Raw genomic sequence first — 21,281 nt, 5'->3', positions numbered from 1 at the left:
CATCAAGCCCCCTACACTTGCTGGTTGATGGGAAAAGGCAGATGTGTTCAGTCAGAATAATTATACTCTGCATATTTAAGTGTTTGGGTTGAAAATGTTTAATCAATTTAAATAAAACCTTAACAGCTGTAAACAAATAGGAGCCTGCCACTACTACCTTCATCTGCCTCAGACCTACAACCAGTTTCCCTCCTGGTTATGGTGCTGAAGGCTGTCTCACCACCATAGCGCTCAGACACTGAACAGCAAGTAGGCAGATGGCAGAGATTCACAGACTCCTGGGTACAGAGAAGCAGGAACTTGTGTTGCTTCAGGTGTTCTTCAGAGGCAACTCACAGAGCTGACCTACAGCTTGTTCTCTGGTCTGCATGACAAAGCATCCGATTTCCCTCGATGGAACTAGGAACACACAAAACCAGACAGTTTGTCCCTGGCCTTACTCTAAAGTGAAGGTTTGAGAAAAGTACAGATGAGTACAGTGGGAAACAGTTTTGGAAGCAGTACATAAGATACAAGTTCTGACCTTCCTTAACTCTGCGAACGCTGATCCAAAGGCAGGTTTCACCTGGGTTCGCTCCCTGATCCACTGTGGCAGCTTGTTAAAGGTGGCAGGGCGTGCGTACCTGTGGTCCAGGAGCAGGATGCTTGCAAAGTCCTTCTGATGGCGAATGGCTCTGCCTGTACAGAGTGTACAACCACATTAAACTGGCCCACTCGAGTGTTTGTTCTCAGGCAAGGAAGTTCATGTTCCCATCACTGGTACTTAGATTGGTAACGTGTCCTTTTTCCCCACCCTCTTCAGTGCAGTCACATTTCTTATCCCCCAGCCTGTCCCAGGAAGGATGAATTACCTATCGACTGGTTTACTGCCTTCATGCACAGGTTTTCAATCAGTACTCTGCTGGGTGCCTGGCCAGCAGCTCTGGGCTGGAAAGGAGAAATAGGTAAGACTGAACACAAGGCAGATGTAAAATCAACTACGGACTCTTCATGACAAAGTGAGGCAAATGCTTTTACCCCTGCGGAGTGAGTGGGTGCCCAAGCAGACCCCCAAGCTGAGAGTAAGGAGGGACAGAAGGAAAGGCTGCAGTCAGAAAAATATGCTGAGCATTCACAAAGAGCCAGCCCAATGTCCCCTTGAAGGCAGAGATCTTGTCCCGAGCTGCCCAGGAACAGCATCTCCAGCAGGCAGTGAGAAAGAACAAGTGAGCCAAGAGAAGTGGTGATCCTGGCAAGTAGCTTCTACCACCCTGCCACCTCCTCTGGGATGAAGGGACCTTGCTCCCCTGGGAACTTAGTGTTCCCAGGGAGCCCCAGTGGTGTTTCCCTCCATTGAGCTTCTTCCCTGTGTTCAGGACCACCTGTACACACAGAGGAGGCTGTGCTCTCGGTACCACACAGTCTGGGAAATGAGGGCAAGCTCAAAGAAAAAAAAGTCTTCGAAGGCAGCCCTAGGACTTGTGTGCTGGGGCAGGGGGGAAGTTAATACTAAAAAGCCAAAGTGAAAGAGGCAGAGATGTAAGTGTCTCTGTTACCATTGTTCTGTCAAGCCAAGTCATTTTTTCCTGGAGCTCTGGAGATTTAATGTTGGGGTAAGGCATTCCCACCATAATCACACACCTGCAAGGGGCAAGGGAGGACTGCATTATTCTTCATGTCTCATCCTAGCGCACTTTGCCAAAAGACTGATAAAGTAGAGGTCACTGCACCCCTGAAAGACAGCCAGCCCTGAAAACCGAAGGCAGCAATAAAGCACAGCAGTCTGACAAGCACATTCTGAGCGGAAAGCTGCAGAGGGATTCAGGGTGCCAGAACAAGGGATTATCTAGCCCAGCAAGCCTAACTGCCTTACTCACATGAAAAGTACTCTGGACAAGTGGGTTTTACACTACCCAGCAGACTTGGTCCCATTGGTTTAAGCATCAGCCCTAGCCACGTGCTCCCCAGGATTTTCTAAGTACTGACGTGTCCATCCTGCTTGGAGTCACCACACCACAAGCCCTTCCAGGGAGCAGCCACCTTACCTTCCCAAGTCATCAGAGAAGTTGATCCCTTCGCTCATTTTGCCACCAACTACAGAAAGCAGCAGGGCCCCCGTCATCTGTCCTCCTTCCTGGCTGCAGCGCTGCAGGAGAGGGACAAGCAACTTAAACCAGAGTAGGGAAGACTTCTGTGCTTCAGAAACACTCCCACACCTGGGCTAAAGCCCTCTTTCCTTGTTAAAAGCTGCAGTGCCCTCTTTAGCAGCACTTCCACACGCAGCTGGGATGCCACACTCCCACCAGCCTGCCAGCTCATCTTACCTTTATGCACTTGGCATATTCCACCAGCACCTGCTCCACCTGGTTGGCTTTCTTAGGCTCCTGAAAGATCTGTCACAGGCACAGTGCATCAGTTGCAGCAACAGGAAGTAAACAGTTTAAAGAAAGCAAATCATTTTACTCCCACACCATCAAACAGCACATGGAACTAAGATCACGGAAGGGCAAATTGCCTGAAAAACCAACTTAACCAGCAACCTTCCCCTCCACGCTAGAAACACGCTGCCTGCTCACTACAGCACTTTTCAGCTGGGCTCTAAAGGGAGCAGCAGCGGCTCCTGCCCCTCCAACATTCCCTGTCAGCTTTGGCACACTTGTCTAATTCTGCAACAAGTTACAAGTCGTCTGAGAGCTGAAAGGCTGGAAAGCAATGAGCACCTCTTCCACCTATGAATAAAGGTCCAGCAGGGTGAGGAGACCCTCCAGCTGCAAGATCTTGGAGGACAGTGACAGGATCAATCAATTCGAATTACCAATTAATTCCAAGTAATAGCTCCCCTTGCCCAGTGAATAAATTATTTTCTATGCAAAGCATACATGAAGTAATATTTCTTTGTTATTCTAGCATGCCTAATTGATTACTGAAAGCCCCTGCAGTTAATTAAGCTGCATTTTGATAGATGCTGCACCTTAGCCTAAATCACAAGTTGTCTTCCTAGTAAACAAGAGGTCCAACATCTGTCTTTTCTGTGACAGTAAAGAACCTAAAGGATGTGTTTTCTCTTGGTTAGCAAGAAGTACTATCAAACTTTACCAGCCAGAATCAGTCCTTCAGTAGAAAAACAACTGGCAATTACAAGTATAAGCCAGAACTATTTAACTTATTAAACAGTAGCTATTTAATCCTCTGATATTAATTAATTTTCCCTGTGTAATTTATATATATAGTGTCAGTGTGATCTCACCACAGCCACCTCAGGAAAGACTTTAACCTCCTTCTGCTATGATACGATCTTGTGTGTGGGCAGCTAAAAGTCACATTTGCTGCACTTCTACCAAATTGCTTTGCTCACACATATCCAATTTGCTGGAGACTGCAAAGGCCAAAGAAGAACAAATCAGAGTGGAAAGGTAGAGCAAGCTCTGTTACTGTGGCACGAAGCCTTGGAGGCACCAGGCAAGAGCATTGGGACCCTGACAGAACACACCTGAAAGGTGCTATGAGTGATAGCTGTACAAACACATGGAGAAGCTGAAGGATAATGCTTCCACCACAAAAACCTACAGGCAGATCCACGTGCCAGAATGCCTGCACCAAGGCTGTGAAACACCTGAGACTGGGCTCTCCTAATTCACGTTGTAAGTTATTTAGCTTTTGGTAAACAGAAGTCACAGCCAGGGTATATGTAACTTTTTTTTTTTTTTTTTTTTGCCCTGGGCACATGATCCAAGATCCCTGCCCCCCACCCTGAGGCAGTTGGACTGCCTGACCTTCAATACCCAACCTTCAAATACTTGTGAGAGTCATTGCAAAGATTTTATATCTGCAGTGATCTCCCTATTCAATGTTTCTCATCATTTCTTCAACAGGAGTCACCACTGCTAGCCTTTCAGTTCTCATCTTTGCACTTCTACTAGAAAAAAAAACCACTATTTGTCCTATGAACTGGTCCCACTCCGCCTAGCCCTTAGTTGTGCTGGTCTGCGTTCAAGGGACACGTAGCTGAGCCTGGGAAAACCAAATTCCCTATAAGAGCTCAATCTGAACAGCCCCCCAGCCACACAGGAACAAGCTTGCTGGTTATGGAAACTGTGGATTGTCTCCCGTCATGGCCGCTACACAGACTGTGTGCTTAAAGAATCTATAGCTGCATTTAATCTAATTTAGATCCCAGCTCAGTGATCAGCCGCCCGGGAAGTATCATTCATTCATTACTGGAGGGATTGGCTAGATAAACATCCACTCTGCTCTGCTGTGCAGAGTCTGAGAACAACTCAGAGAGAGAGGCCTGTAATGCATAGATAATTGTTTGATTTTTGAAACCTCCATTTAAAGTACAAACTGCCCCTGGCTGCACAATTACCTTCTTCTTAGTTGCCAGGCGGGTGAGCAGCCCTGTCTTCTCCCAGTGCGCATACACCTGCTTCTCATATTCGTAGGATGGGAAGAAGCACACCACACCCCCTGGGACCACATTGCACAGGTTGCAAAGGATTCGACCCGTCTCATCCATCTGCAAGAGAGACAAGAGCATATTGCAGCTGACAGGAGCACCAGCTAATGCCGCTTCAATTCTGTGCTCAATCCCAAGATCACACCTCCCCTGCGACATGCCTTAGGGGAGGAAAAAGGTGGGAAATACACCAGGTCTAAGAGAGCTCTCTAGGGGAGCTGGGCATCACCAAAAAGCTCTTCACTGCTTGGCGTCACCTCCTAATGCAGGGTTTCTGTTACGGCTGTGGAACAGTGGTCATTCAGGAAAGGAGGGTTTATGTCCTATGTCCCAGTGGATGGGACCTGTCACACTAGAACAGATCTGGAGAGGTAGCTAGTACATCTGGTGGAGATTCAGCAGGGGCAGAGCAGATCTAGTGTCTGGCCTTGGGTGCTTACCAGCCCACCAAAGGAAGAAGGCAAAAGTGCAAAAACTTTTGCTGCTGCCCCTATAGTTTGGGTTGCACTCTGCAGGGCAGCCATGCTCCACTGCCACCGAGCCCTTGAAACTGTGAAGCACAGTCAGCAATCTCCTTCTGAGGCCCAGCACACAAATGCAGGATCTCAGTACAGCCAAACAGGAGTTGCCAGTATTCCTCACCTCCAGTAGCTACCCCTGAGCAGGCAGCTCAAAATCACTTTTGCTGCTACTCTTTCCAACTACTTGGCAACACACCTGCCCCAAATCCTAGGGACTTCCCTTGCCATGGCTTTTGATCAGCCCACCGTTCAGAGAGCACACTGGCCTATGAAATACAAGCACGTGAAGCAAAAAAAAATACCAAGGAAGGGAACAAAGGAAAGACTGACCATCTGGGGCAGGTCTCTCGTCTGGTAGGTGAACTCCAGCTGCTGGTTGGAAGGACCACTGCAGAGGATTATGGGTAAAATGTTTTCTGGAGGAATCACATGTCCTGGAGACAAAAACAAGTAGTGAGAGTCAACATCACTGCTGTTGGCACAAACCCTACTAGCTGAACAGCTCTACCTGAGTGCAGTGAAGCACACATTTGCTTAAGTCACTCAGCTGCTCTGACTTCCATTCTGCGAGCCCCTGGGAAGAAGGCACAGTGCACTGCCTGCCAGTGCTGGGGAAGCTCAGGGTGGCAAGGACCCAGCACCCCTTTGCTGCCATGAAAGGTGCCATGCTGCTTCGAGTGCTGACAAAACAGCACCAAACTGCAAAACTTGGGTCCCACAGAGACAGATTATGACCCCTCCCTGCCACCCCGGAACACTCACCACAAGAGAACTCCATGACACGTGCAGGGTCCACACCAGCACAGGACAGCAGCTGCTCTCGGAAATCTGCCACCTACGAACCACAAGCCAAAGAGAGGTAAAGTGCCAGTGTCCCAACAGACACTACACCATCAGCACTGGTACTGCTCCTTGAGCACCAATCATAGAATCATAGAATAGTTTGGGTTGGAAGGGACCTTAAAGATCATCTAGTTCCAACCCCCCTGCCACAGGCAGGGACACCTTTCCACCAGACCAGGTTGCTCAAAGCCCCATCCAACCTGGCCTTGAACACTGCCAGGGAGGGGGCATCCACAGCTTCTCTAGGCAGCCTGTTCCAGTGTCTCACCACCCTCACTGTAAAGAATTTCTTCCCAATATCTAATCTACATCTGCCCTCTGGGAGATTTAGCTGGTCAGCTCTGTCTGGTGGGCTCCTAGCACGGGGAGGATGATTTTCTCATCACAGAGGGATCCCGAGGGCATGGGAACGCGGAGCACACGAGCCAGGGCCGGCAGGCGGGCTGGCTCCCGGCGCACGCAGGAGAAAGCGTCCGCGTACACCCCGCTGCCGGGCGGAGAGAGCCCGTCTATCCCGGCGGCCGCGGCGCCGGCGCGACCGCCCAGCCCCGAGCACCGGCCCCGGCGCCGCAGCCGCGCCAGGAGCGGCAGCGCCCCCTGCCGGCCGCACGGCATGGCCCGGCCCGAGGCGCTGCCCGGCTGGCGGCCGCGCTCGGCCCGGGGGCGCGGGGTGCCGGTGGCACCCGGCCTGCCCGCCCTCTGCCACGGCCCCGCCGAGCGCCCGGGGCGAGCCCTCCCGCTGGCCCAAGCACGGCAGGCAGCGTGAAAGGACCGGGGGGCTCCCCTTCCCGTGGTCCTGAGCCGTGCCGTGGCCCTGCTGCCCGGGGCAGGTCCCCTGCCTGGAACCATCCAGCCTTTTGTGGCCCAACACGCCCCAATTTCGGGCTTCCCCAGGCCCAAATCTATTACCAGGACTCCCGAGCGCTGCACAGGCCACAGGACTGCAACTACATCCTCTCTCCAAGTTGCTGCCTGAAGCGTTCAAAGTTGGAATGGTGGCCTTCCAAAAAGCAGGTCCTGCCCTTTGCAGCCTCCTCCCCTCCCTTGCCACCACCAGGGCAAAGTGGAAATTTCAGGACACTCGTGCCCAGGAACAGGATAAATGTAACTAACTGGGATATATGCACCCATTGCATCTGTGCAACACAAACACAGTCTCTTGGGCACTAAAGCAACGGGAGAAGGATGATAAGCTGTCTGCCGCCACACCGACACTGAAGTCTTGATTTTTCTGAAAGATCCCCTGTGGGATGGTCCCTGTGGGATCCCTGTCCCTTCAGAAGGTCAGATGGTTTTACAAGGTCCTCTGACTACTATCTGTGCTAGTTCCACCGTACCATGAGCTCAGCCTCAGCCTGTATCATCTTGAGGACAAGAAAGGCTGACAAGGGCAATCCTGCCCTTGTACCTACAAGTTTTTGCATAAACATACAGTGTGACACCCCATGCAGGGATAGAAAAGGGTAGGTAGGTAGGAGAGGTTTTTTCCCCACACACACCACGGGAAGTGAGAAGAAGAGCACGTGCCAGTGGGACGAAGCTGCTATCTTTCCATGGCTGCTTGCAGATAGCACCAGAGACCTCAGCATAGCATCCTTATTCCCTCACCGGCTGCATGGTGCCCCCAGCAATGATTACAGCACGGCATTCTTCCACCACCTTGGCAAAGTGGATGGCTGGATTCAGCAAGAGGAATTTGAGGCTGCTCAGACCAACTGTGCCTGGGAAAAGGAGAGAAACAGCATCAGGAGCTAGCTGTGACACCCACTCGGGGCTATGAGAGATTCTCCTTCCTGTCCTGGACACTCTGGCAGGTCCCCATCTCTCAAAACAAGGACTTGCTGCCATTCAACACTGCCAGGAGCAGCAGCAGGTTACGCCAACCTGGAAGTTACCTTCTGCTTCCTAATCATCGGAGCTGTAGAAGAGGTGCAGTAAATTGCAAGACAAAAATCCACATCCCAAGTGGGAGCAGAGCTTTGCAAACCCTGGCCCCAATGCCCTTGGTTAAGAATTCCTTTGGGTTCATAAGCGTCCTCAGACAGAGGGAGACTGCCAGCCTGCATCACGGACGGCACACACATGTTCTGGCAGGGCTGCAGGCTCCCCCCAGGCTCAGGATCTCCTCCCTTGCTGCCAGTGAAGCACCCTGCCTGCGACCCACACCACCTCTCCCCAGCTCGCCCTTTCCAGTACCTTGCCTGTTGAGAATGACTCGGCCATCTTGGTTTGCGTTTGTGAGGGCTGAGAGAAATCCCTCAATCTGCATCAGTGGAGAGGCAGTTCGGAGCTGGTCATTCCCAGCGACCATGGGGGGGCTCTGGAGAGTACCTGATGGCCAGAAAAGAAAAGGAGAGGCAGGCAACTTAGGTGACATTTCTGAAGACAGGGACTAAGCACAAAATAGAGATGGGTCCTTTCTACAGCAACATGATACCTGGTCTACATACGCAGGCAGAGAACAAAGACCCAGTAAAGGAAAGAACCCAAATTCTGTCTCATTGCTAGGAAAAAAAAGGAAGATCTGGCTTTTGTGGCTGGCACCACTAAACAGAGCTACCCATGGTAGCTCAGGTCCCACAGCTGGCAGGCCACAGCAGGGGAAAGCTTGAGCGCGTGCAAAGTAAACATGGAATTGCATCATTCAGCTTGGAAGGGACCTCAGGAGATCTTCTAATCATATGTATAGTTGCCTAGGTCATCTAGTCAGATATATTAAAAAAAAAAACCCTGTGCAGGACAGCTTCTGTAGTCTATCGCTCTTCAAATCAGCCTCCCTTCTTTCCTCATGCAGATAGATGCATGTTCCACATCCTCACTTTGTCCGCAGATGCACAAGTGGTGGATGTCTGAACTCACCCTCTTTATCAGATCCCTGTTGGAGGGTCAGAAGAAAGTTCTGCAAACCAGCCAACTTCTGGTTCTCCTTGTTGGTCTTCACAGCTGTGGCAGGGCCTCCATATCGCTCCACAAACCCAAAAAGCTGCCAAGCAAAAGCCAGTAAGACTAAGACTACCAACTGCAGGAGTCAGACACAATAAAACCAGGTTTGCTGGCCTGCCACAGATGAAGTTCCATGGTCGGTGTTCGCAAACCAGCCCGATCAGAATCTATCAGCCCAGAGCTCCCATTACTTTCTTTCACTCATTGAATCAAAACCAAAACAAATCCCTGATGCTTGTTTCCCCCTGCAGTGCAGCCTACCAAGCTGGCGAGTTTAAGGCCAAGCAGCACAGAATTAGCACCCACTGGAATACTGTGGTACGCCATGCTGTATGCTGCTTTGCCGTACAAGCAAAAGGTAACCTGCCCATACAGTGCTTTTTGCAGGAACCACTTTGTTTGCAGAGCAGGGTGGAGAAGACAGACTCCCACCCCAGCTGCTGCATTTTCCACTTCAAACTTAACGTGTGAAACAGCACTTGAATGCTGTTGACCATAAAGTCAGAGGGGCAATACCTTCCTACTGATGAGGCTCTTCTCGCAGTAACGCTGAACCTGTTGGAGGAAGACAGAAAAATTAACTGGCATTCAGCATCCCTTCTCCCATCCTGCTGTCCTAGATCCCTGTCCAGCAGGGATATCACTTGCTGTTCTTGCTGTGCTTTTGGGGAGGAGGGCACAGTTCTTTCTGAGCGTTGCCTCCCAGATAACAGTTTATTACAAAGGCGTTGCTTCCAGAGTGAAACACATGGTGTTGAGGTGCTGTGCTTGGGAGTTCGAGGGATGAGCTGGGTTATTGGAGTAGTGCAGTTTCTTCATCCTCAACACTTACAGTTTAGCTTTGCCTACAGACAGCCTCTGCACTCATACATGTTTAATTGTTTGCTTCCCTCTACCCCAAGACCACCTATCCAGCTTTAATGCACTGTTACCCAGACAGCAGCAGAAGAGATCTACACATTGGGGAGGTGGGGAGAATCTGCCAGAAAGCAGATTCTGCCATGTGGGCCTTTGGCTCTATTTCCACCTCACATATATGCTTCCTGATAACCTTGAACAAGTCACCATTCACCTGGGCCCTAGCAGACAACAACATTTGCGTTACCTTGAAGAGGTTGATATTGTCAATTTGGCTCTGAAATAGAAAGTCATTGATGGATTTTAGCACTGTTCCTGAAAGAAAAGGGGGGAAAGGAGAAAAAAATTATTAGTTGCTGGGCCTGCAGCCCCTTACTGCCCACACCCATGTCCCTGACTGATGGCCACATACCCCAGGTGTTCACCCCAGTCTTACCTGTTTGGAAAACTGCCTGACAGCTAGGATTTTGGTTCACATTACCTGTAAAACACGAAACCGATTCAAGGAAGGCTTACAATGGGTCTGTCTTAAAATTAAGCAAGAGATTAACAACTGAGCTGAAAGAGACAACGCACCAGGACAAAAACCAAGAAAAAACTACACATCTGCAAAACGCAGCTATACAGACACAACATCAGCTCGCTCAATTTTAATTTCCCCTGTAGTGTAGCCCTACATTGTAGGACAAATGTGCTGCTGCATCCTAAGAAACACCACCTACATCCCTTCTGTAGCAGGAGGCAGCAGGTAAGGTGGGTGCATAGAAATGCTCACACTCTGTGTAGTCATCATGCTGCAAAGATGAAGGGACAGGGACTGCAATGCATCCCTCACTCCTCGCCAATGCAGCAGCGGGGAGCTGGGAGGCGCAGAAGCTGGCAGGCGATTGGGAAGACAGGAAAACCCGAGGACAGCTCCACGCCCAGACCTCGACAGCCAGAACAGGAGTCATTGCTGCCACTCACTGTGTTTTATGTCCTAGTGTTTAACACCCACCTCACATCCCACTTTTGCAGCCTCAATCATGAAGCTGTACACAGGCTGCATTTTCTAATGAAAGCACTTAACTGAGTGTGGGGAAGAGAAGAGTGGCAGGAACAGGGAAGGAAGAGAAGTATATGTCTGAGAGAAAGGCACAGAGCACCACCAGGCCCCTGCCCCAAAGAGCCACATTTCCCCTGGGCAAGGAGGAAGTTCTTCATGAACTTACGACCGGCTCTCCTCAAGACACACTGAGGTCTAGCAAACAGATTATTAGAGGACAAGAGCCCTGCAAATTCCAGTGGATTTAAAATCACAGCAAAATAGTATTTTCTCACAAAGTAAAGGCACCACTCAAGAAAGATTCATTCTGCAGAGGCATGCCTGACACAGGTAGAGGCCTTGCTACCAGATGACTCAGGAGATCTATTCTGTGCAGCTCTTGTGCTGTCCTGATCACTGTCATACATCTGCTGCATCCCTCACTTAGCATCCTACCTTGTCCCCACTCAAATCACATCTGAAAACCACACAGAAAGAGAAGGAAAGTGCCTCTACCAACTTATGATGTCATCTGCTGCTCCTCAGCTAATCAAGCAAAGAGGGGTTCAGGCAGACACCAGTCAACATCTTCATGTTACAAAACAGCCCGAAAAATAAAATTACTGGCGTCGGAACCTATACATGAGCAACACTTCCCTGCAGTCTCTGCAGTGGGCAAAGGGGGACAGCGCCCTGAGGAAGCACCAAGTAGCTCAGGGTCTATCAGCATCCCTGGAGACAGAATAGGTTTGCTTACCTCCCAGCATGGCCACAAACTGCTCCAGCAAATACAGGATCTGCTTAATGTACATCAAGTTCTTTGCCTTCAAACGTTTTCTATGAAAAACGAGACAGATATTAGGCCCCAAAACATCTTCAGGGACCAACTCAAGCAGCTGAACTGCAGAAACAAGCACCTGAACTCCCCTTCATTTTGGGGAGACAGGAACCAAGAATGATTTCTTCCAGGCTCACTCTCCCTATTTGTGACAGGGCATAGACCTCTGGATATCCTGCCTAAGGTCACCCCAGAGCACTCACCCATGCACCCCACACTGTTCCTACCATTGCCTTTCTCCTCACACATTAATTACAGTTTGTTTATTACAATGGCAGCGACGCCTCAAGTCCCTGTTGCAATAATGCTCCACAAATTCAAAGTTATTAGCATTGAGCACAATAATCAACCACTGCAGGGATGACAAGACACAGAGCCAAAACCCACATATAGCTTCCTCCTCCTCAGAGCTTACTGCCTCTGCCATAATGCCAGTCAGCACATGAAAGACTAAGGTCCAGGAGAGATATGAAAGACTGAATCTTTTGAAACTCTACATCACAAAGCAGGTGTGATTAGAGGGAGATATTGGGAAAGGAACTGAGAGCATAAGGGAAAGCCAGAATCCTCAGGGTATTCCCCTTCTCACTGCTTAATACCAGCCCCAGGAGTCTGACTTAGATGGATTCTAGACAGAGATAATGAAGCAAACGGCTTTTCGTCTGCAGAAGTATTAATGCAAATAACTTTCCATCGGGGAAAAGCAAGAAAGACTCTGCAGACATGAGACAAGCCATGGCTTCCACACTGCCTGGCACCGCTGTGCTACTTTCCTCCGAGATCCTCACCTGTATCGCTCCATGTACTGCAACAGCTGGGAGTGGGCACAGCACAGCTACAAGAACAAAAAAAGGAGCTGTTACTATGAGGGAGTCGAGAAAGGGCACTCTGCTGGGTGCGGCGCTCACTCGCGATTAACAGGCCAGGCTAGGACTCACCTGAGAGCCACTGACCTCCGCACTATGGATACAGGTGATGGTGTCTATGAGGTTGTGGGCCTCATCAATGATTACGACCTGGTCCTTCAGCTTGATGCCAGCAGCGCTCCTGGTAGGCTCATGCAAGAGCATCTGATAGGGCAGCACCACCAGCTACAGGAGAAGCACACACTGCCCTGATTCTAGCTGTCATCCTTACAAACTTAGGGCACTACCCAACCACTCATTAAAGGCCCATATCAGATGGCCTCGCAGAATTCAGACAAGTTACTTACTCTTATTATGGGAAAGGTAGGAAGAGAGACAGGAGCACATGCTTGAGAGGGGCACTAGGATGTAAGCTGAAGAGAAATGATTACGCTACTATTGCATATCAGCTCAGGTTATCTTCTGAATCTCCTCTGGAGCACTGAGAGCATGTCTTCTGATAGAGAGCCAAGCAAGGAAGAAGAGCGGTGGCAAGAGCTATGATTACACCAATGTGTCAGTATTGCCTCAGTTATTGAGCCTTTCAAGTATTTCAGAATGCTGAGACATACTCACAGCCTCCCAGTTAACTTCAAATGGGTATTCTCATTTTCCTTTGCTTTCTCAGCAAAACTACAGCTGACAGAAACACAGCCTGCTTACAAACTCCCACAATATTGAGTAACAGTACTGGAGGGAGCAGGCAATTGGTTTATTCTTAGAGCCCCCGGTATTAACTCCACTAAAACTGTGGACACTTTACCTGAGCAGCAGGAATGGCATATCGACTCCCATAATATGGGCAGGCTTTGGTCTCCCTTCCCAAAGCCACCAACTGTTCAATGTCCTTCACTTCTACTAGAACTTCATCGCGGAGAAACTGCATTTGCTCATAGGAATAAAATGGGCACACGGTGCGGCTCACACGCCTCTTCTTCCCTTCATTCTCTTCATCACTCTTCTTTTCTAGCAGCAGAAATCAAAAGCAAGCTATGAGCAACACACACAATAGTCTAAAACAACTACTTTGCAGAACCTCCTGAATTTCAAAGCAGGCTTTGCCATGTGTATTTTTGACCTATCATCTATTTAAAAACTATTCAGCAGTAACATTTCCATCTCCACAGTGGACACTACTCTAGCCATGTGACATTTTCCAACATTTCTAGTACTGAGTTACAAAGACAAGTATCCTCCTGTTGCAGAAGTCCTGACCAACTTAAGACACTTGGAAAATACATACAGATCTCAGCATCCTAGCCTGGAGGTCAAGAAAAGTAAAAGCACTGAGTAGCTCTGCTACTCCAACCTGCCATTTTCAAGCTCCTTCCATGCTCTTGCTAGAACTGATTGGCAGTTGCACTGTCTCCAGACTCTCATACCAGCTTTATAAGCAATTGCTTCCCCAGGCTGGAAGTGCTCCTACCATGTTTGTTCTTTTGCATCTCCATGCAGCGGTCATTGACGAGCTGGAGAGCCCCCAAGCGTCGCACCTCCTCATTCACACATAGGTTCTTGGACATGCAAAGAGAGGAAGCGGTAGGGGGTCAGTTAAGAACTGAGTGCCCCGTGTGCACCCTTTGCTGCTAAATAAGAGATTTCTTTAAAGGAATCTCAGGCCAGATTCCAAAATGGAAAGGTCCATTGGTAAGACATTGTGCACACTAACTGCTACAAATATGCTCGAAATCCATAAAAACCTAGCAAGGAGGAAAAAATGAGAAAAGGTGCACTGAGATGGCTCACTGCTACACAACAGCCTTAAAAAATGCTGCCAGCAGCAATACTGAGAGGAGCGCCTTCCCAGTGACTCAGACATCTGTAATATTCCACATTAGAAAAGGTAAAACAGACTTTTGCATTTACATCAAAGGGTAAAAGGCCAAAACACAGCTCACAGAAAAATGTGCATCACACAGATCTGTGTCGCAACCCATGACTGCTTTAGTTTTTCAATGGGAGAGTCAGTCAGTCCCTGCGATGCCTTCTGTGGCATCACATCCATACACCTCCTCGCACAGTTTCTCATATTAAGAAGTTAACACGCACTCCAGGACCCTTGTGAACAATACCACATACCTGCCTGGATCCCAAGGAGACCAGACGTGTGTCTTTGCCAAAAGGACTTTTTTGCACCTCACGCACAAACTGAGACAGCTGGGAGTGAGTGCGGCTGCAGTAGTAAATCTACAAAGAGGAAGAACAAAGGGAAGACAAGAAGAACACGGAAGCCAATCCCCTACCTACAAGCAATCCTGCAAGGAAGCAGCCAAGCACTTCAACGAGGTTAATCTTGCTCAAGCCTTCGAAAACACAAGGGAAGGCACATGTTTGAGTGTCGCCTTACAACTGTTGAGGCCAACAGCCTTATCTTTGTTTTCTCCTATGCATTTGCCTTTGCTTCCATTTAATTTTCCAAGGTCCCTATAAAAAACAGGGACTCATCATTGAGGAGTAATAAAAAAACTCTTTCTTGCCATATGCTTTTACAGCAAGCCACAGCAGAAATTCAGCAGTGCTAGCACAGCAAGCTGCTTAGGCAGCCAGTGCAGTCCAGAAGTAGATGAGCACAGCAGAACTGGTTGCTATTATCAACAAACTTGGCAGTTCTTAAATGCTAGTTCCTAAATCCTTCTGTACCGCATGACTCTGGGAAGGGTGCAAGGAAGCCATAATTCTGCTCACTCCTACAGTGTTCTATGAGGTGGCAGTATTTACTTTCCTCATCTCACCTTAGTCACATGCTCCTCTTCCAAATCATCGTCATCTTCTTCCGACCTAAGAAAAGAGAAAGCTCAAACTGCTTCCTTTCAGCAGATCACTGACACGATCAAATGATGCTCTCCTACAAGAGAGAGGTCTCAAGAGAGACGGTTATGTCATCTCAAGAAGAGCCTCAAATCTTAACTCAGGAGGTAAAAGAAAAATCAACTTTTTAAGAATAGTGTAAGTGTGCACAATCAAGTCAAGCCTTATTCTTTAAAAGAAAAATGTCTCTAGGGCTGTGTCTTTAGCAACTTCAAGAATTTTTTTTTTCTTTTAAATCTGGGGCTTCTAAGCCCTGAGCATAAGCTAATCAGTGCTATACTATTCTTTACTATTCTTTGGTGAGCTTATCTATTTGTTTTCATAAAACTTTCCAGTTAGAAAAAATTTACCACCCTCAAGCTATTGCATGAAGAAAAGCTTCAGGAAGATATAGAGCTACCATAGAATTCCTCAAAGGCAACTGCAGTTTAATGTTTGATAAACTACATATAAACGAAGTAGTTAAGTGTTTCACAGTTTTTAAGGCAGGAGAATCTGTCTAGATACTAATTAGTAAATTTGAATTTTAAATGTATTTGACTTTTCATGCCGAAGTATGGCTTCTGGCTTTCTGTATAAAGCAAATGTATGAGAGAGAAAAGCGTGCATGGGGTTTTCAGGCTGAAGCTCAATCTTTAGAAATGTGAACATCTCTCCCTTTAGAGTATCGAAAGACGCTAGCACTAATCGGCAGCACTGACAGCTTCCCCTGATGCCCTGAGTTCCATTTTGCTTTTCTCATGCAAGGAACTTGATGTCAAGTCATTCACTCAGCATCCAGAGGCATTCTTTGGGAAACTGGGCACAGATAAAGTCAGGACATTGCCACATGCTTTAAGAAAGATGCACTTTCTCAGAAAACACTTCAGGTCACTCTGATCAGTCTAACAAAAGCTTAAAAAACAAAACAAAATAAAATCCCCCCAAACCACCAAACCAACCAATTAAACAAACAAACCCCCAGAACAACCACTATGTTACACAGCTTGAATGGGGGAGAAACTCCAGATCTGCACAATCACAGGTGAAATCTCTTTAAACAAGGCAAGCCAAAAAGGATACAGAAAAAGTTTCCTTGGCATGGAACCCCCTCAGTCCCTGTCCTTACCCAGATACCACTTTCTTTTCTTCGTCACTCTCATATTCAGCGAGAATCAGCTCCTCCTCATTGTGATCCAGCTGCTCTAGACCATCCACTCCATCTCCCTCTGAAAGAACCTCCTTGCTGAGCTGAAGAAGGCGCTTTGTCTCGTCCTCCTCAGATCTCTGAAAGGAACACATGATCACATCATTTCTCATACAGAAAGAGAGGCAGCACGTGCATTGTTTTATGCCACGGACAGGTCAGAAGACAGCACAGTCCCTCACACATAACACGGGGAGTGTCTTTCTGAGTAAACCCTCACCAGGACAAACAAATACACCAAGGGTGTCTGAAGCTGTTCAGCCCCGCAGAATGCAGCTGTTACCAACAACCAAAGACTTGCCCACACAGACATATATGAAGGTGAAACAAAGAACCTTCTATGCAAAAGGCCCAATGAACTAATAGATCCTGAAATGACAATATCCATGTAATCCAGTATTAGTTGATTAAAGTGGCCCATAAAAGAGGGCTGCCTGAAAAAAAATAGCGTGTAAATAAACCCAACCAACCAAATGTATAAGGACATAATCAAACACTCTGTCCACACTTAACTCAAAGCTAGGATAAACTCAGCACCTCTTTTAGAATGCAGAGGACAAGACTCCTCTTGCTGTTTTTTCTCCAGTTGTGTGGTTCTTATTCTAACACAGGTCTACCCCCCTACAAAAATTCCATTAAACTGCTGAGGAATAGTTTTCTGATTAATTTTGTGTTCTGATAAAGAAGAGTTCATTTTTTCACTCTGAAAACAGTATCTTCCAACATCAAGAGTGGTTTTTTACCATGACATCATGAAGAAATGCAGCTAGTGAGCACTACAGAGGAGATGAATCAGTTGCTTTACCAAATCTCTGTAATATTTCTCTCATTTGCTTTCTTGCTTTTTATCATGCTTCTCATTTCACATGCTCTTCATCCTCTTTTAAGAGACAAAAGTTCTTTGTTCCACTTGTGTTTTATTTGCCATTCACCTCTGAACCTTTGCTGTTTCTGCCATATCCTTTTGACAGGAGTTGAACAAAACATAACACCGCACTTGAGATGGAGCACACTAGAAACTAATAGCCTGGTAGCCTAATAAATCTGCCTGTCTGGGGACCTGAAGTGGGTATTTCTGGCAAGTTTGACTCATACCATCAAAAAGCTCTTAGAGTCAAGAGTACTGAGGCCAGTTCACCCATCTAAATGGCAGGAAAATGTACCTGTGAACATTTTATTTGTAGAAAAGAAACATTTCTGAACAATACAATCATGTTTGCTATGAAAGTAAACAAATACAATCATTCCCTGTGGTGACCAAAGTACAATCAAAGCCTGACCTGGCTTTTTTTGGGGGGTCTTCTGTTCCCATAATCTTAAATTTAATCATAGTTCTACAGTTTTTATTCCAGAAGTACAGAGTGTTCACACATGCTCATAAAACAGAGAGCTTTCAAAAAAAAAAAAAATCCAAGCATTAAAGCTTTTAAAACAAAAACAGAGGGCCAGAAGGCCATCAGAACACACGCCCTTTCTGTCCACACACAAACATTGTCACAGGAAATTCTCTACGAACAAATTGTTTTTCACATCTGTACTCTAAAAAGAAAATCTAACTAAAAATTTTGGATGGCCAATTTCAGCAACCTAATACAAAGAGCTCCCCAAACAGACGGGTTGGAAAATTCAGTGTGAAGTCGCAGATATAAGCAAGTGTGAACAACGCTCAGGGTAACCAAAACAGAAAGTTCTAATCTCTGTGGGATAACTCACCTTCCTCTTTGTTGCATATTTTAACTGCACGTTATGACGAATTTTCTCAAGACGATCTTCTTGCTTTTTCCTCCTGATCTGCTCTTCCTAAAATAAAGGGAGAGTGAAGGAAGGATGAAGTGTGTTTAGTCCTAAACGCTGGGTATAATTACTTTCCTATGCCCTGGGTATAGAAAAAAATTATCTCTGAAACAAAATTGTCAGTACACAGTCCCTTTCTCCTGGAGTGCTCGCCTATTATATGTTACTATGTTCAGAGCAATACAGTTTCCTATCTTATGCAACCTGCACAGCAACGCCTCATCCCTCACCACTGAAAGTCCCGTGAAAGACAAAGACCACCACCAAAGCTTGCCTGACTTGTTTTTCCAATCGTCACCCAGCATATCAGCCTTTCTGATCCCCACACCTCGTTATTTTACCCCTCCTCTACACACAAGCATTTCTCAACCTTAAGCCTGTTCACCATGTCCCGCTCTTCTTTCTTCTGCACAAAGGCCGTAACCCAGTCGGGTTCCTCAGCGGTGCCTTTGCCGTCTGGGTGTCCCGGCTTAGGTGAAGGCAGCCGCTTCTCCCCCTCCTGCCTGCTGTTCTCAAGGGCCAGAAGTCGCGCCTCCTCCTGCCGCTTCTTCTCCTCAAAGTCTCGGAGCCAGGAGAGGGCCCCGCAGATGAGACTCAGTGATTTTCCCTGCCACGGAAAATAAACAAGACGAGGCTCAGAATCACAGGATCACAGAATCAACCAGGTTGGAAGAGACCTCTGGGATTATTGAGTCCAACCATTGCCCTGACACCACCATGTCAACTAGACCATGGCACTAAGTGCCATGTCCAGTCTTTTCTTAAACACATCCAGAGATGGTGACTCCACCACCTCCCTGGGCAGCCCATTCCGATGTCTAATAACCCTTTCTGAAAAGAAATTCTTCCTAATGTCCAACCCGAACCTCCCCTGGCGAAGCCTGAGGCTATTTCCTTTTGTCCTGTCGCTAGTTGCCTGGGAGAAGAGGCCGACTCCCACTCCGCTACAACCTCCCTTCAGGTAGTTGTAGACTGCAATAAGGTCACCTCTGAGCCTCCTCTTCTCCAGGCTAAACAGCCCCAGCTCCCGCCCAGCCGTTCCTCGTAGGTCAGACCCTCCAGATCCTTCACCAGCTTGGTCGCCCTCCTTTGGACTCGCTCCAACACCTCAACATCTTTCTTGAAGTGCGGGGCCCAGAACTGGACACAGTGTTCGAGGTGCGGCCTCACCAGTGCCGAGGCTCCGGCGGCTGAGGCCTCGCACAGCAGTGCCCCTCCGCAGGGCACTGTCACCCACCCGGTGCCAGCCCCTTACAAGCGCGATCAGGCCCAGACCCGGCCCCTTTCCCCGGATACCCCCGTCCCTCCCCACCCAGAGGGGCCTCCCTCCTCCTCCTCCCGGGTGACGGCTCCCTGCCGCCGCCACAGGCCTCCCAGGCCCCGGCTGCCGCCGTCCTGCCGTGCTGGCTCACCGTGCCCGTGGGGCTCTCGAAGATGCCGACCCGGCCGGCTTCCAGCGCGCTGTACAGTGCCGCCATGAACTGCTCCTGGATGAGGTACGGCGTGTAGGGGAAGGGGAACCGGCCGGCCCCGGGGCCCGCCGCTGCCGCCCCGCTTTCCATCCCGCGCGCCGCCGCCCCGCTTCGAACCGAGCGCCGGAGCCGCCCCGCCCCCTTCCCGTGACGCCACGGTAATGGCCGGCGAGGGGCGGAAGGGCCGCACCTCCTCCGGGGCCGGCGGGGCAGTGCTGGGCCCTTTCCCTCCGGGAGGGGCGGTGGGCATGCAGAGCCGCCCAGCCGCACCCTCCCCGCGCCGCTGCCGCGGGCCGAGCGCGCCCCGAGGCCCCCGACTGAGAGGGGCCGGGTACCGCCTGCTTCGGGACACCTGGAAAAACTCGGGCTGGCCCCCGGTCCCTTCGGCCACCTTGCCCTCAGAGTACGGCCGCGCCGCCTCTGGTGGCGCCTCCCGCCTTCCCCGAGGCATTCCCGACTCTGCAGCTGCTGCCAGGGAAGTACCAGAGCCGCACACGGCCGGGCCCGCGGGGCGGCTGCCTGCACCCCTGCTCATCAGCCCCGGCCGTTGGGAGAGCCCAGCCTCGCCGCCGCAGCTGCCTTCTGCCCTCCCCTTTGTGCTCAGGTCGCCCCTCAACAGCTCCTCACCACGCCAGACTCGGCGTGGGGCTGACCCCCCGGTTACACCTTTCACTCCCATCATACGCAAGGGCAGAGACTGGGTAATACAAAGAAAAAAAAAAAAAGGGTTTATTTAGGATGGAAACACATAGCTAGTAATAAAACATAGCAATATAGAGGAGGTTTATGTGATATACAGTCATTAACATAGTAATAAATGCAAATATAGTCATTCCTAACTGTTAACACTGAACTTTATATGAACTTTATAAACAAAGTGAGCTAAAGAAGAGTATCATAAAAAGAGCTACAAAATCACAAATGTTCTCTGGACTACCAGCAGGAACTCATCGTGTACTGATTCTGACTAGGACATCACTGGAACAGGTTGCCCAGAGAAGCTGTGGATGCCCCTCCCTGGCAGTGTTTGAGGCCAGGTTGGATGGCGCTTTGAGCAACCTGGTCTAGTGGAAGGTGTCCCTGCCTGTGGCAGGGGGGTTGGAACTAGATGGTCTTTAAGGTCCCTTCCAACCCAAACTGTTCTATGATTCTATGATCTGGGAGGGCAGGGGAATTTTTTTTTTTTTGGTTAAATAAGGTAAGGCCACATTTTTGCCCATGTTTTGTTGACGGCCCAAATTGGAAGGTGTATCAAACCAGCAAGGACAAATTTGGGAGAAAATGCCACAGGCTAGTAATGGGCAGCGTTCCAACTGGAAATGCTTGTGCATCCATGTTTTCTGGGAACAGCCGTGGCAGTTGCGCGTTACTCAGCTATCCTGTCACAGAGGCTTTGCGTGTGGAGGTAGGAATTCATTGTCCCAGGTAAGACTTGGAAAAGAGGAAGAAAAGACAAATAGATTGAAGTTCAGCTCCAAAGTCTTAGACTCAAAAGATTGGAAGCGCCTTGTCAAACACTGGGTAAACTTACGACATTCATGAAAAATAAGGGAAGGTAACAAAATAGAGAGTTCCTAAGACTACTACAGTGTCCAACAAGCCAAAGTTTTGAGTCAGAACCAACCTGGAACTTTTTATTTTGATATTCACTTTA

The 21,281-nt window shown here is 48.7% G+C and overlaps 1 protein-coding gene across 2 annotated transcripts; it reads right to left on the bottom strand.

Moving 5' to 3' along the window:
* Positions 1–162: 162 nt before the first annotated feature.
* DDX11 (DEAD/H-box helicase 11) lies at positions 163–19,732 on the bottom strand. 2 transcript variants are annotated; one of them, XM_068400740.1, is made up of 26 exons: positions 19,568–19,732; positions 18,526–18,762; positions 18,075–18,161; positions 16,284–16,441; positions 15,100–15,145; positions 14,447–14,554; positions 13,794–13,881; positions 13,131–13,333; positions 12,401–12,553; positions 12,251–12,297; positions 11,382–11,461; positions 10,037–10,081; positions 9,848–9,915; positions 9,259–9,297; positions 8,659–8,782; positions 7,996–8,130; positions 7,408–7,520; positions 5,719–5,791; positions 5,287–5,390; positions 4,346–4,495; positions 2,304–2,372; positions 2,025–2,125; positions 1,536–1,620; positions 852–927; positions 524–678; positions 163–399 (listed from the first exon to the last, which is right to left on the bottom strand). In XM_068400740.1, exons 1-26 carry the CDS (start codon positions 19,715–19,717, stop codon positions 346–348), a joined length of 2,748 nt encoding a protein of 915 aa, XP_068256841.1. In that variant the 5' UTR covers positions 19,718–19,732; the 3' UTR covers positions 163–345. The 2 variants fall into 2 exon arrangements, with proteins under 2 accessions (XP_068256841.1, XP_068256842.1); XM_068400741.1 differs by lacking the exon at positions 18,526–18,762.
* Positions 19,733–21,281: the final 1,549 nt, after the last annotated feature.

The sequence above is a fragment of the Nyctibius grandis genome, chromosome 5 (genome assembly GCF_013368605.1).
Source record: "Nyctibius grandis isolate bNycGra1 chromosome 5, bNycGra1.pri, whole genome shotgun sequence".
Classification (NCBI taxonomy): domain Eukaryota; kingdom Metazoa; phylum Chordata; class Aves; order Nyctibiiformes; family Nyctibiidae; genus Nyctibius; species Nyctibius grandis.
The sequence above is the reverse complement of the archived record's forward strand: the minus strand, read 5'-3'. Positions and strand labels throughout refer to the sequence as shown.

Coding starts and splice junctions, on each gene's coding strand:
- DDX11 (XM_068400740.1), bottom strand. CDS start 19,717: ATGGAAAGCGGGGCGGCAGCGGCGGGCCCCGGGGCCGGCCGGTTCCCC. Junction 18,162..18,525: donor ACATGGTGAACAGGCTTAAG/GTTGAGAAATGC, acceptor CCTTTATTTTAG/GAAGAGCAGATCAGGAGGAA. Junction 15,146..16,283: donor GAAAAGAAAGTGGTATCTGG/GTAAGGACAGGG, acceptor CTCTTTTCTTAG/GTCGGAAGAAGATGACGATG.